This window comes from Prunus persica, chromosome G2, assembly GCF_000346465.2.
Source record: "Prunus persica cultivar Lovell chromosome G2, Prunus_persica_NCBIv2, whole genome shotgun sequence".
NCBI lineage: Eukaryota > Viridiplantae > Streptophyta > Magnoliopsida > Rosales > Rosaceae > Prunus > Prunus persica.
The window spans coordinates 29,225,400-29,240,104 of record NC_034010.1 but is presented as its reverse complement, the minus strand read 5'-3'; the positions used below and the strand labels follow the sequence as shown (position 1 = coordinate 29,240,104).

At 38.7% G+C, this 14,705-nt stretch overlaps 3 protein-coding genes and 1 pseudogene across 5 annotated transcripts; 1 reads left to right on the top strand and 3 right to left on the bottom strand.

Annotated features, from left to right (window-relative positions):
* LOC18785294 (polypyrimidine tract-binding protein homolog 2) lies at positions 311-5,493 on the bottom strand. Of its 3 annotated transcripts, XM_007217946.2 has the most exons (11): positions 5,236-5,493; positions 4,494-4,699; positions 4,168-4,377; positions 2,875-2,937; positions 2,717-2,790; positions 2,291-2,386; positions 2,012-2,069; positions 1,728-1,832; positions 1,551-1,632; positions 1,062-1,174; positions 311-923 (listed from the first exon to the last, which is right to left on the bottom strand). In XM_007217946.2, exons 2-11 carry the CDS (start codon positions 4,677-4,679, stop codon positions 579-581), a joined length of 1,332 nt encoding a protein of 443 aa, XP_007218008.1. In that variant the 5' UTR covers positions 4,680-4,699; positions 5,236-5,493; the 3' UTR covers positions 311-578. The 3 variants fall into 3 exon arrangements, with proteins under 3 accessions (XP_007218008.1, XP_020413137.1, XP_020413138.1); XM_020557548.1 differs by lacking the exons at positions 4,494-4,699; positions 5,236-5,493 and adding an exon at positions 3,965-4,025 and having other exon boundaries at positions 4,168-4,293; XM_020557549.1 differs by lacking the exons at positions 4,494-4,699; positions 5,236-5,493 and adding an exon at positions 3,965-4,022 and having other exon boundaries at positions 4,168-4,293.
* LOC18786152 lies at positions 6,058-7,560 on the bottom strand. Its single transcript, XM_007218671.2, has 3 exons — positions 7,143-7,560; positions 6,811-7,062; positions 6,058-6,546 (listed from the first exon to the last, which is right to left on the bottom strand). Exons 1-3 carry the CDS (start codon positions 7,497-7,499, stop codon positions 6,235-6,237), a joined length of 921 nt encoding a protein of 306 aa, XP_007218733.1. The 5' UTR covers positions 7,500-7,560; the 3' UTR covers positions 6,058-6,234.
* On the top strand, positions 7,614-10,070 carry LOC18787731 (pentatricopeptide repeat-containing protein At3g57430, chloroplastic). Its single transcript, XM_007219541.2, has one exon. It carries the CDS (start codon positions 7,911-7,913, stop codon positions 10,068-10,070), a length of 2,160 nt encoding a protein of 719 aa, XP_007219603.2. The 5' UTR covers positions 7,614-7,910.
* On the bottom strand, positions 10,680-13,221 carry LOC18787579 (annotated as a pseudogene).

Here is a 14,705-nt window from a genome sequence, read left to right as displayed (position 1 = left end):
CATATTAAACTCACATACACAACACGTATGCTAGGACTCGAACTCAGAACCCTGCTTGAGAGAGTAAATACTCCAAACCACTACACTAGTGGGTCATTTGCAACTAACTTGTATTAAGAAAAATAAAACTCGTATTTATTGGGTCTGGTTTAGATCCTCCATGTGAGATAACATCAGTCTAATTTTAGGACGAAAAATTCAGAACTAAAATACGTGATAAAAGACGATGCACTCTGGTGAGAAAAACTGTAAATATATATATATATATATATTTTCGTTTGCAGAAAAATTGTTTTCATGAACAACCAAATTAAAACTAATAAGTTATATTATTTCAAAGTGCCATAAGTGACCGAGAGTAAGCAACAGAGTCATGGGACTAAATCAAGTATTTAGAAGACCATTAATTTTACAGAATCTCACTATCAAAATTTCAAGAAAATGAAAAGGGGCTGCTGCTTTCACATATGAGCAGTTCCCTCATTCAAATGCTCCTTGTATATGCAGAGGCGTGTTCCATTGAACGGTGAGATGACAACTAAGACAGCGAATTCCAAAATTCAATACAAGAGGATACGTTATTGCACATGACCACGGTGATATGGAGGCAAAGTTGCAGGCGGTGCACCACTCTGCATCATGCCAGGGCCCATTTGAGAAGGTAGAGGTAAAGTTCCAGGTGGCATGTAAGGTTGATTATGCATCTGAAGGGGCACAGACTGAGGAACTGCTGGAACCGTCGGTCCCCATCCTGCAGAAGGTTGAGGCATCACAGCCTGATCGGTTGGAGCAAATTGAGCTCCATTAAACTGAGGCACTGCAGGAGACATCATCTGAACTGGCTGTTGCCCTAGAATTGAGGGTTGTGAGTTCACAATTGGAATGTTTGGGATTGTATAGTCTCTGCTTCGATCATTGTTGATCTGTAATCAGCACAGTAAGCACAGAACATTAGGCAGAGCTTGTCTCCCGGAATCATGGGGAAAGTCGAAGGAAAAAAGAAAACCCTAAGAGAAGTGGAATATAATATAGAAGTGCAAATGACTAATCAAATAACTTGCCTTTATGCTGAGATCAGTATGGCGTGAATATGAGATGTGAAGCTTGCAAAACCCTCCATCGTAAATGCAATGCCCTTCCAAGGCTTCCTTGGCAACTACAGCTGTCTGAACATCTGCACGCCATAACATAATTATTACCTAAATTACTATCTAGTTGAATATATCATCAGCAGTTACTTTTATAGGAATTGTACAACACAGTACCATGCAGATATGGCACCATGTACATTGGTGATAAACAACCTTATATTTAATCAGTAAGCCTTAGGTTTGATATCAGTACGGCTTAAAAATAGGTTTGAAATCATTGACGCTTAGGTTTGAAATCATTGAAGCTTAGGTTTGAAATCATCAAGGCCTAAATTCGAAATCAGTAAGGCTTAAGTTCAACCATGGACGTGCCAGCTGGCTGGTTACCGATCAACCAGGTAAGACCAGCCCATCCAGTCCAATTTTGAAAAACATGAAATAGAGTAATCAGAAAGGTACCTGGATACTGAATCAAAGCCTGAACCCCTCCGTTCTTATCAAACATGGCAATCTTTTGAACGGGCCCAAAAGCAGAAAAGACCTAATGGCAGGAAAAAGAAAATAAAGATCAGTTTTTAACTAAATGAGAATGGTCAACTAAGAAAACAATCAATTGAGAAAATTAATCGGACATACCATGTGTAAAACATCCAAGGTGACAGCATACTGCATGTTTTCGATAGATGCAAGAAGCACATTACTCTCAGGTTCTAGCTTTTTCCCATCCAAGCCCACACTAATCTGCAAGGATAAATCAATAAGTACAAAAACACCTCATACAAATACAAAACATTACTGTGTTACATGCATGCCAAGGTTGGGAAGTGACTACTCAATCAATAAGGGGGCCTCGGTACATAAATGTCTGCCTGCCACATGAATAATCTAATAAGAGTTTTTTTTCCCCTTCAATGCATTACCTGACCACTTCCATCTATGGCTGATGGAGCAACAGGCAGGTAAGGATTAGTGTAGTCCCTGAATCAGAAAAAAGTGAGAACAGTAGCCGCCAACAAAGAGACAAAGACAGTCCAAAAAGTAAAACTTAAAAAGCAGATTTTTTATTTTCTTAATAGAAAGGTACTCATGGTTTTACTAATAACCAACAAGAGAGGAAATATAACAAATACAAACATAGACGGTTGCAACATAACATTAGGTATAATTCCCAAGGAAAAGAACAAAGAACATGTGATTACCTGCTTCGGTGGCTCTGAAATTTCACACTCAAATCTGTGTGTCCAGAATATGTTATCCTGAGAGTACACGGTCCCACATGGTCAGGTAGAAGATACCTATACCGAATGAACAAAAGTTAGAAGATCATTATGCAGGCACATTGCACGCATATAAAAACGAATACAAGCAGAAAGTGTGCCATCATCACCAAATCTCATCTAAGGGCCTAACTTAGCAGTATCACGCAACGAGGCATTAGTTGCGAGAACTATTTTGCTTTATTTTTAAAAATTATAGTACAAGAACATGCTTACAAAGTTTAAATGTCTGTCAAAATTCTGACAGAACACTCATGCCCTAATAACCAATAGGTGGCTAGCTCCTACATATGCGAACAACTTAATCTTAGACTTGAAACCATGCCAAGCAACTAATACAACTGTCACCTGGGGATGCTTCTTGAATCCAGTGCAGTTTTTGCAGAAGTGGCAGTTTCTGCATCTGAAAATTGCACCAATGCCTGAAGAATAATACAAAATGAGATTGTCTCCGAAGGCCAATGGAAGCCAGTTAGAAATTCAGAACTAGATTAACTGATATAGACCTGGAATCCTGCTGTCTTCTCAAAAGTAGTTATCTTGTGCACAAACCCAAAAGCTGAAAATACCTGCTTTGCTAGTAAACATTCAGAAAGATACACAGAAGCCATACATTTTACAAAATTAAGAAAAAAACTTTCAGACATAATCCCTCTACGAATCATTCTGGGATAATAATAGACCTCCAAATTTCATTTTCCAGGAACTACGGAAACATCTAACAGAAACAGATTACATTATCTTTGAAAAACATCTTTTACATGTGAATGAAGAAGAATGGAAGCTACAAATTAACATTAAAGATACAACATACTAATGGAATATACTAACTAAAAATTTCAGAGCCACTAGGGAGATGCTTAGACTATCCTGCTCGAGATCAACCACACTTGTGCTGAGTTAATGTGAAATGTGTATCCCCACTCACAGAAGACATAGGACTAGTAGAAAATTATAGAAATAAACTAAAGAGACCAAAAATCCTACAGAATATCCAAAGACTTAAATATTCCAACCACATCCTGCTTGTTAGGACTTCCTATTGGGGTGAAATGGGTGTCCCCAAACGAAGAAAACACAGGATTATTAGAAAAACTTGTTTTCTAGCTATTAAAAAGCAAGAATGATATTTGATTTTATGGAGGCACCTTAATCTTTCAACCAACGTATCTGTAAAACCATTATCCTATCTACAAAATATAATTTAATATAATTACTGAGGAATCCTATATGGATAACCATGGGGTCGTATAATTCCAGTTTTTAGTTTAAAGGAATAAGAGCCATTTCATTAATCTTCTAATTGACATCATTAAACCACGTATCCACTTTTCTATAAAGACTTAAAAGTATCCATGCCGGATAGACTTACACTCAGAGTGCAATTAAACACTTGAGACGTAGTATAACATAAAGGTGTGAGACAATCATGCTGATGAAACAAAGCAACAGAAAATTTAAAAAAGGGATAGAAGGATGCACAAGAGAAGAAATGAAAACATTCTAAACTATTAGAGTGGTAGGATCAGGATCATGAGGAGGAAGATTAGGGAAGAAAGAGGCAGTGTTAAGAAAGGAGAAAGGAGACAAACACACATGTGCTCTTTCTCCCGATGCACTAAGCTGCCATTGAAGATTTTCTCTTGAAATGGGCCTGCTGATCCATTCACATTTATGTCAAACAAAAACATCCCAGAACAAGACAAATTACAACCCAAACACAATACCTTAACGCTAACATATTTATACTGACAAGTTTACCTCTTTAACTAAAACAGGGAAGCAGGCACATTGCTTACCAGGTGTAAAACATCTATGCTGACAAGGCGGGCATCATCACCTTCAATTGTTACCAACAGTACATTTCCAGCAACATCCGCAGCAGTTTTGTTGTTGACTATTTCTTGCCTATTGGAGTACTGTAGGTAAACAGTTTTCCCCCTTACTTGAGCAGGTTCGGAAGATGAGGCATAATATGATATCATCGCAATAGCTTGATTTAAATCCGCCTAAAAACATTCATGAAACAAGCATTGAAGGAAAATGTCTATCAGTAAAATATATGACAAATGTGCAAAATGGACCCCAAAAAAAAAAAAAAAAAAAAAACTGAAATTACACTCACAAATTCAATAAAAGCTTGATTACGGTTTGCTCCAACATTGCACTTTGTGTTCACAACTTTACCAAATGGCTTTCCCAGTTCAATCAGTTCTTCCTCTGTGCACTCCCACGGCAAGTTCCTCAAATGAAGAACCTTCGATGGTGGCTGAGTGTAACGGAACTGTGGCTGACTGGACACAGAAGCCATTCTGTAAACCAACCCTTCACCTACAGAACAACACCACACAAATATTCAGTCCCTCAATCTACCACACTTTCACAAGAGCACAAACTCAATATATCTTCATCTTAATTACACACAACGGAAACCTACACTTCATGCCCATATTATTGTTTACGACATAAATATGATGAATATATTATTATATATATTGAATGCACGTAATACGTATAGGCAAATTTTAATTTGTGTACACAATGCATACAAATAATATGCGTAAGCAAATCAAAGTAGGGAAATTGCCGTCATGAGAATGACACCTATGTCTTCAAAAAAATTACGAGAATATGTAAAAAATAAGTGTAAATTTTTCCGAAAGATACAGCAATTTAGCGCATAAATATCCTAGAAAAGCAAACAATCATATAAATATATGCGTTTCTGCAATACAGAGAGGGGAGGAGATCGAAGACGCAATAGAGAATTGAAACAAAATGGACAGAAGCATATTACAGACAGAAAATTAAAATTTGGGGCAAATAGGTGCCAAAATCGAAAGGATTATAGGTGAGGAAACGGTTACCTGAAAAATTCAAAGGAAGTAAAACCTCGATTGTTTGAGACGAACGTTGTGATTGTGAATAAGTAAATTAGGGCTGACAAAAGGCTCTTATCACCGTTAGGGCCGTAAGGGCTCCTGAGACTGAGCACGCGTGTTACGCAGTCCGCTTAAAATTAGTACGACGTACAAATAAAATAAAAAATAAAAAAGGAGAAGGAAGATAGATATACAGAGAACTGAAAACTCGATATATTACCTCGAGAAATATAGTAAATTTTTATGGTAAAATTATTGGTAAGAGCATTGAGCGAAAAAAGTGTGGGGGCTATTTGAGATTTTGGGCCATAAGATATAACCCAAAGTTTTAAATATGTTCATACCCCATTCCGGATTGCCAAAGTTTTAGTTGGGCCTTGGCTTCGAGCGGCCCATTCATTACTTTTTGGTTTTTATCTAAACAGAAATGATAGTCCAAACTATAAAAGAGGAGACGGATTTCTCACATACACTACTAAAGTGTCATAGATTCGAATATTGATCAGCCTATTTTCCACCAGACTAGATTTGTTAGCAATATTCACTACTTTTAGGTTAATTCTTTCAAAGAGGTCCTTCAGGAATAAAAAATAAAAAATTGCTTGTAGTACAGCCTTGTAGGTACGTCCCTCTTTAAATCCCTTTTTAAGTTTTATTTACTGTTCCTCAATGTGATATTGGTTGTCAAAGGTAACCTCTCATTTGACATTTTCAAAACTCAAACATTCCTATTAATAACAGTGTGATATGTGTGCAAAAAAAATTATTTTTATATTTTTAATAAGTTATTTTTGTATATGTGTCAAATTGTGATTCTCATGAACGAAGAGCATTTACAAAGGAGGAGGTATGCAGTATCCCTTTCACTTTTCACTGAATTTATGCAGTTTCTGTGCACAAGATATGACATAAAAAGTAGGGTAAGAAAAGAAAAAACTTTGAAGCACAAGAGCCAACATATACTATAAAGTATGAAGTATGTGTTCAAGTGGTGGGACCGACAAGACCATCTTTGTACGGGGTAGGAGGTACTGGTGGTGCTACACTTGGTTCCACATGATGATGATCATCATCGTGATAAGATGGTCTGTTTGATCTCCTCCGTTGATCTTCTAGGATCAGGGGAACATGGCCTTCCCTTTCATAAACGAGCCGCTCTTGTGCCCCTCCCCTCAGCTTCTCAAGCCTCAGCCCATCACTCATCTGTTGCATCTTGAACACCTTCGCCACATTTGCCAATCCTCCAATCAGGAACATCAGGCTGCCACCGGTCCCCAACCACACCCAATTCCTACCCTGCCCACACGCACGAACACACAAATTAATCAATTAACCTATTTGGGCGTGTTTCTATAATGGTTAAAAGCGCTTTTTAACTACCGAAAGTGCTTTTTGGGAATCCCTTCAATTTTAACAAAAATTTAAAGGTTCTTGCAACTCTAGTGCTTATACGCAAAATTGCTTCCTAATAAAGCAATCCCAAACCGGCCCAATTTCATAACCGCAATTACTTAAGACATAACAATGATTAATGGATTAATGATGAGGTTAAACAATTACCAGTAGCTGCAGGCCATGACGAAACAAATCATGTTGCTCTCGGGTGTTGAGAATTGCACCGACTGTGAACAGCACACTGCCAATCAAGAAGGGGATGTGCACGCTCTGTTGCAGGATTTGGACATGCCCATCCGCTCTCTCATAGATTTGGCACGAGTTGTGGATCGAACCCAGCAACCACAAAACAGGGCCAGCAATAAGCATGTTCTTCGCATGCCTCTCAAACTTAGAGTAGCCATACCCTTTCTCTGCCTGCAACATTTCTCTGCACTCTTAATGCCATATCACATTCTTAATTAAATGATTAACAATTAATTAATATATGTATAAACCTGAATTAGAAGGAAAAGAATGCCCAAGAATGAGAGGACGGAGCCCAGAGCCTGAATCACCGGAACAGCGAACTCTACGAGCGCCAGCTGCAGGTCCAGCTCCATCAACGGCATCGAGTAGTCGAACATGGCAAGGTGGGCCACCAGATCATGCAAATTCACCACCAAGATTATGACCAAGGCTATGAGCATCAGAACCAGGCCCGACTTGGGCGCCTTCGACAGCTGAGCCACAAACCCACCAAGCAGCACTACAGTCGCGAACACGTAGAGCCCCGCGTTTATGTATTCGGCCCGGTTCCGGCCCATCCGGGGCCCGTACATTCGGACCTCCCGAGCCGACGCCAGCTTCACCATTTTAACTAAGGAAATTAATTAAAAGAAAGTAAAATATATATATATAAAGAAAAGAAATTCGTGTGACTGTTTGTTCTTCTTCTGCTTCTTGTTTTCTGGGTTGAGACACTGAGAGAACGAGTGAGTGAAAAGATTCGAGAGCGAAACTGCGTAAGTGGTAAGATCACAAGGGGCCACGTGTCTTCGTGCATGAAGCGCTTACATTTGGAATTTCTAATATAAGGAATCAACGACACGTGGCTGCTGGGGACTGAACTTAGATCGACACGAGGTTCTCATACGAATCATGCAATCACTTACTGATCATTATCATTAGAAAAAACGAAAAAAATGAAAAACAGAGATAGAACGTGAGAAGAGTTACAGTATAACGACGTCGTCGAGCTTCATTCGCCTCTCTCTCAACTGAAAATGTTGATGGTGGGAACATGGAAGCGCAGCCGATGGAAGCCGAACGTTAAACAGTTGTCGACCCTTTATCAACCTGCGAAAACTCTAGTCTCCGACATAGTTTCCACCAACGTCTGCATAACTCGGTATAGCAAATGCGGGCAGCTAGATGTTGCTCGGAAGGTGTTCGACGAAATGCCCATCCGAACCGTCGTCTCATGGAACGCCATGGTTTCGGGGTATTCAAAGTGGGGAAGATTCAGTGAGGCTCTATCTTTGGTTTCGATTATGCATCATGGCAATGTGAGACTCAATGAAACGACCTTTTTGACAACTCTTGGCGTCTGCGCGCGTTCAGGGTCTTTGAGTGAGGGAAGAGAGTTGCATTGCTCGGTGCTGAAAACTGGGACGGAGTGTTTTGAGCTAGTGGGGAGTTCTCTGTTGCATTTCTACTCTAATTGCCTTAAAATTGAGGATGCTAAGCGGGTTTTTGATGAGCTGCGTGGTGGAAATGAGTTGTTGTGGAGCTTAATGCTCGTGGGATACGTGCAATGTAATTTGATGGGTGATGCTATAGAATTGTTTCTTAAAATGCCGAAACGGGATGTTGTGGCATGGACTACGTTGATTTCAGGGTACGCTAAGAGCGAGGATGGGTGTGAGAGAGCCTTGGAGTTGTTTCAATGGATGAGGGGGAGTGGTGAGGTGGTTCCTAATGAGTTTACGTTGGATTGTGTTGTAAGGGCTTATGGGAGATTGGGAGTGCTGTGTGCAGGGAAGGCTGTGCATGGACTTTTGATTAAGTACGGTTTTGAATCTGAAGAATCCATTGGTGGTGCTTTGATAGAATTTTATTGTGATAGTGAGGCTGTTCATTGTGCCAAGAGAGTTTATGATCGACTAGAAAACCCATGTTTAAATGCTTCAAATTCGCTTATTGGGAGACTTGTATTGATGGATAGGATTGAAGATGCAGAAAGAATTTTTAGTAGACTAAAAGAAAAGGATCCAGTTTCATATAATTTGATGATCAAAGGTTATGCGATGAGTGGTCAAGTTGATCAGTCGAAGAGGTTGTTTGAGAATATGAAGCATAGAACTATAATCTCTTCAAATACCATGATTTCTGTGTATTCTAGGATTGGGGACATTGATATGGCTTTTAAGCTTTTTGAAGAAACGAAAAGAGAAAGGGATCCTGTAACATGGAATGCCATGATCTCGGGTCACATTCAAAATCATCAGCATGAGGAGGCTTTGGAACTATATGTGACAATGCACAGATTGTCAATTGACCGTACAAGATCAACATTCTCTGCTCTGTTTCATGCCTGTTCATGCCTTGGATCTCTTCAATTGGGACAAGTACTTCATGCCCAGTTGATTAAGACACCATTCGAATCGAATGTGTATGTTGGAACATCCCTAATAGATATGTACTCAAAATGTGGAAGCATCACTGATGCTGAAACATCATTTATCTGCATTCGTTCACCAAATGTGGCGGCTTTGACAGCTCTCATTAATGGGTATGCGCAGTATGGGCTTGGCTCTGAGGCAATGTTGCTGTTTGAGCAAATGCTAAAGCAAGGAGTCATCCCTAATGCTGCTACTTTTGTGGGGATTCTGTCTGCCTGCAGTCGTGCTGGTCTGGTCGACGAAGGGATGAAAATTTTCCACATGATGGAAGGAAGTTATGGAGTAAACCCAACTCTTGAACACTACGCATGCATAGTGGATCTTCTTGGTAGGTCTGGTCATCTACAAGAAGCTATGGAGTTTATCGATGAGATGCCGACGGAACCAGATGGGGTTATCTGGGGAGCTCTGCTAAATGCTTGTTGGTTCTGGATGGACATGGAATTGGGTGAGAAGGTGGCTGAGAAAATGTTTAGCTTGGATCCCAAGCCAATATCCGCTTATATAATTTTGTCTAACATATATGCAGTACTGGGAAAGTGGGGGGCAAAGATGAATGCAAGGAAGAGATTGAGAAGCTTGGAAGTGAAAAAGGATCCTGGATGTAGTTGGATTGAGCTGAACAGGAAAGTTCATGTGTTCTCTGTAGAAGACATTACCCATCCTTATTGTAATCTGATTTATGAAACGTTGGAGTTTCTGACAGCAAATGTAAACTCTATTGTTCAGTTCGATTGTCTTTATGAAACATACTCTCATTGACCAAACTCACACTGTCTATCCTTTTTCTTTCTTTGCTTAACTTTAAATTGGATCCTTAAAAACAATAAAAAGTAAAATTAAATGACTAGCTTAAGTCTCAGTTATAATTTTAGATGTTCTTCAAGTGATACAGGACATGATTTAGAGGGGCTTAGATAAGAAAATAATTCATCATTATCTTCTCAAGATACTGCGTAAACAGTTGACACACTTCATATAAATTCAGAAGAATTTGTGTGGCAACAATTAAGAGCTCTGTTTTGCAACACCTGCTGCTTTCACCACCCCCTCGGAGGGTTATTGACGTTAAATGGTAATTGCTGTGCAAAACAGTGATTTAATTTTTAAGTACCTGTGAGTCTGTGACAAAAATAGGAAATGTAGATGAGTTAATAGCATAAACCTATTAATTAATCTCTTGAAGAAACATAAAATATGGAAGCAGTGAATCTAAATCAAACCTGGAGCGTACTTTCTTCAACTTTCGGTATTTGCACTCTGGCAAATCACAACTTGTTTGGGGTTTTTGTCATTAACCTCTTCAAAATCCCATTTGTTTGGTAATTCCTGAGTTCCCCTTTTCCTGTACACTTTTCTTCAGGTCAAAAACTAATCAGGTGGAGGTAGAGGGCTTAAAAATGCTATACAAACCGTAACAAAGATATCACGGCTCAGTAGTCCGTATGCCATCCAAAGTGAACTCGAGAGGAATGAGAAAAAGGACAAGTAGAATGGCATGAATTCTACACTCTTTGTTAGTATCACTTGCTTCTGTAATTATAATTAGTTTAAACATTGATCAATATCACCAACTGCAACAAGTTATTTATAAAATTACGGAAAGATGTTTTGATTGTGTTGAAACAAAGTCTTGAAAAACACTTACCACAACCACCAGTGGAGCAGCATACATTGCTACAGAGGCCACTAGCGCTACGCTTCCCACAAACACCGTTCGATGATGGTGGTTATGAAACACAAAGGCTGAAATAATGGCGGTGATGCAGAACACAATGATAACAGGTATCATAATCACAGCTACATTCATCTGCATTCTCATATATATATGGCATTCAAAAGTTAATGCATGCCGCCATAAACTTTTCTATAAAATAAAAGGTAGCATTCCAAGTAGGCTAAACTTGCCTTTCCTTTGGATGTAGAAAACCAGAAATAGATGAAAATGAAAGAGACTCGAGAAGAACCCCTAAGCCGTTGATCGTGACCAGAGGAAAGTTTTCCCAGCTGTAGCTTACAACAGGCAGTGCATAGCAAGTGTAAAGAAGACAGTTGAGCAATGCAGTGATGTAAGGTACGCATGAAAACTCCTCTGTGCTTTTCTTCCTTATGATCCTCGCCATAGTCAATCTGCAAAAAGTAGAAATATTGGTTAAGTAACAGGATCAAATGGTTAAACAATAGTCTAGAATTTGTTTCCAATTTTGGAAAGAAGAAAAAACAAACCTTGCTGTTGTTGTGGGCTGTGGTTGGGCCCATAACTTCTGTTTGGATTTATGAGAATGAGTTCGTTCTTGTGCACACCCACAAAACTTTGGGCTCAAAGACTTGGCTTGAGCTTTGACCCTTCGACCCTTTGACTCAAAATTGAAAGGGAATAAGTCACTTTTGATCTACATACATGTATATGACAGTTCTGATCTCTTGGACTACAGGAGTTCAAGAGATTTGTGGTCACTTATCGTTGGATGTAAATTCAACGGTTCACTCACTCGTGCACTCTTTTTAAGAAACCTTTTTAAACCATTGGATTAATATCCAACGGTGAGTGACCACAATTTCTTGGACTCTTGTGGTCCAAGAGATCAGGACTATATGTATGAACATTAGAAAGGGGTTTAGTTTGTTTTGGTCCAAATTGTTGTCGTAGAATAGATGGATGTTCATGCTGGTCTACACTGTCATATATAGTACGAGGAGCATCATATTTTGAACAATGCACAACTTAAAACTTCTCATATTTTCATGTTTTTATAGCTGCTTCATCTATTAAAATATGCACAATATTTTAAGATATGAAACAACATATAAAACATGTTATTAGTTTATCTTTTATAACTAAAACTTGGAAAATTAATCGCGATGGCACTATTTATTTTTTTCATGTATATATAATTAGAACGATGTTCCTCACCTATTTTCATCGCTTTATACACATCTCACACAATTTAAAAACCCGTAACATTACGTGGGCACCTTTTGCTAATAGATTCCTATATTTAAATCATATACTGTATAGGCATAAAAAAAATTCTTATAATCTTAATTATTTACTAAAAATATGCCATGTCTTAAGATTGAGAAGAATTGCCACGATAATATTTGAGTTTACTGTGCATAGTTAATTACTCCAAGGGAGGGGTTAAAAACGTTGTATCATAGCTTAAGATTTAGAAGCTATAAAGGAATTTCATATAATTGCAATTACAATTGGTGACTGCCATGCAATGCAATCACTAAAATTACTGATTTATGGGTTAATGAATGAACCCATTCATTCAGATACAAAGTTTTTATGGTTATTTTTCTAAGAAATATGAGCTAAAAGGGTCCCATCCCATGGATATTTTATTTCATTTCAAATTTTTCTGAGAAATATGTGACGAAACATGTTGTTTATTAGCATGCTCCAATTGATTCTTCTGATTCCCATATTGCGAAGACGAGAAAGAGGCTCGCACAGAATTGCCATAGTAACCAATTCTCACGTAAGTACCCAATTCTCACGTGCACATAATTATATTTAAATATAGTAACAAACAGTCGCATGATCAGAAATTTAATCGAAAGGACAACCTTAGACAATATAAACATTTTTTTAAAGTCATTATTTGACCTCTGTCTGTCTTCACACGATCTCTCCTCCATCGGCCACTATCTCTCCTCCACCAGCAGGAGGAGCAGGAGGAGCATGAACAGAAGCATCAGCACCAGCAACATATTGCCGGAACAGAAAGAGAGCATAGCAGGAAGGCAGCAAGCACACAACCATGAAAGCAAACCATAGCAGTGGGTGGAGGAATGTTGCGAGGGTAAACCAGTATGGAATGGCAGCACCCATTAGGAGAAGATAAACCAAGGGTGCAAAGGGGTTGCGACCCACCAGAATAATAAGCATGATACCAGATAACATCAGCGCCAGTGAAATAAATAATACCGACAAAAGAGTCAGGGCGTAACAACCGAAATTTTTGACGTTCCAAGCAGGGGTAATGCACTTACAGTGTTGAAGCCCGGGAGGATTGATCCCCACCGAATATAGAGTGGCAGAGACCAAGGTCACGACCACGAGTAAGATGTTTCTTTTTTCCACGATGTTTGAGTTTGGTTCCATGTCTGCATGGCGGTACTGCAGTGCAAGTTGAGCACACCGTTGTACCCGACCCATGAGAGAATTGAGGAAGAACATAGGATTAACTAGGTGGGATCTCTGCTTTTATCCTATTGGTAGGAATGGAGTTTGAGAGATGCGGAGGAAGGGAAGCAGAAGCAACAATAGGGACTAAGTGGGAAAGAGAGAATGTAACTTTAAAGTAGCAAAAGAGAGAATCCATATTGGTTGATGCTGAGCCTGGACTTTTTTTCCTCTGAGTCTGGACTTTTTTTCTTCTTCAAAGTCGAGCTGCTGAGTCTGGACTTTTTGTCGATCTGATTGATATTGCAATTTTTAAACATTTCTCAAGTGACTTTCCACAACCTGACTTGTGGTAGCTAGTGACAGTTTTTTTGTTGGAAATAAAAACAGTAGGTACATGTCGTCACATGAGCAAAATGGCATTACATTCAGTGGTGAGGCATATCCACAACTTTAGTAGTGACACCATGCAAATCACTTCCTGAGTACCCCTGTATTGCATACAAATTGATCATAATAACAGATTTGCCAATGAAGATACAGATAATAACTTCTTTCTTTTTCATATAGATTTCTAAATTTACAGAATTAATGTCTGTATCTCAATAAAACAATATTGTCCAGGTAGCTTACATTTTCCATTTTCTCAACTGGCGACTGTGCTTGCTCACATTATTTATTTTCATATTTCTATTGCTGCCCTGTAACAGCATGATCAACAGAGAACAATTCTTTTTCCTCTCTCGTACCATATGAACCACACAATATCTCAAACAAAAGAAGAGAGAGAAACATTTTCTCCGGAAAAATTATCCGGAATCTATTCAGTTTTTGCAAATTCCCAAACAAAACAAATACTGATTTCGAGTAGTGTGCCATGCAATGCAATCACTAAGATTACTGATTTATGGTTATTTTTCTAAGAAATATGAGCTAAAAGGGTCCCAAAATATCAAAGCATGCAGACTTCTTTTTTGTGTAGAATTTTCTACACGTACTAAATCATTGTCTTTGTCTAAATAATTTGACTCAAAATGAGTCTTTGCGCTTACCATGAATTATGACCTTTTGATACGGGTGGGAAGAGAGCTTAAAACATACGGGTGGGAAGAGAGCTTAAAACAGTAAGGAGACCAACCCACTCATCCGTGTGGGAGTGTTGGAACCATGGATGTCATCCACTTGGCAATGTTTCTCTCAAATGAGCTGTGACTTGAAGCAAAAGACTTTCAAGTTCAACGGCTTATTAGAAGAATAATAAT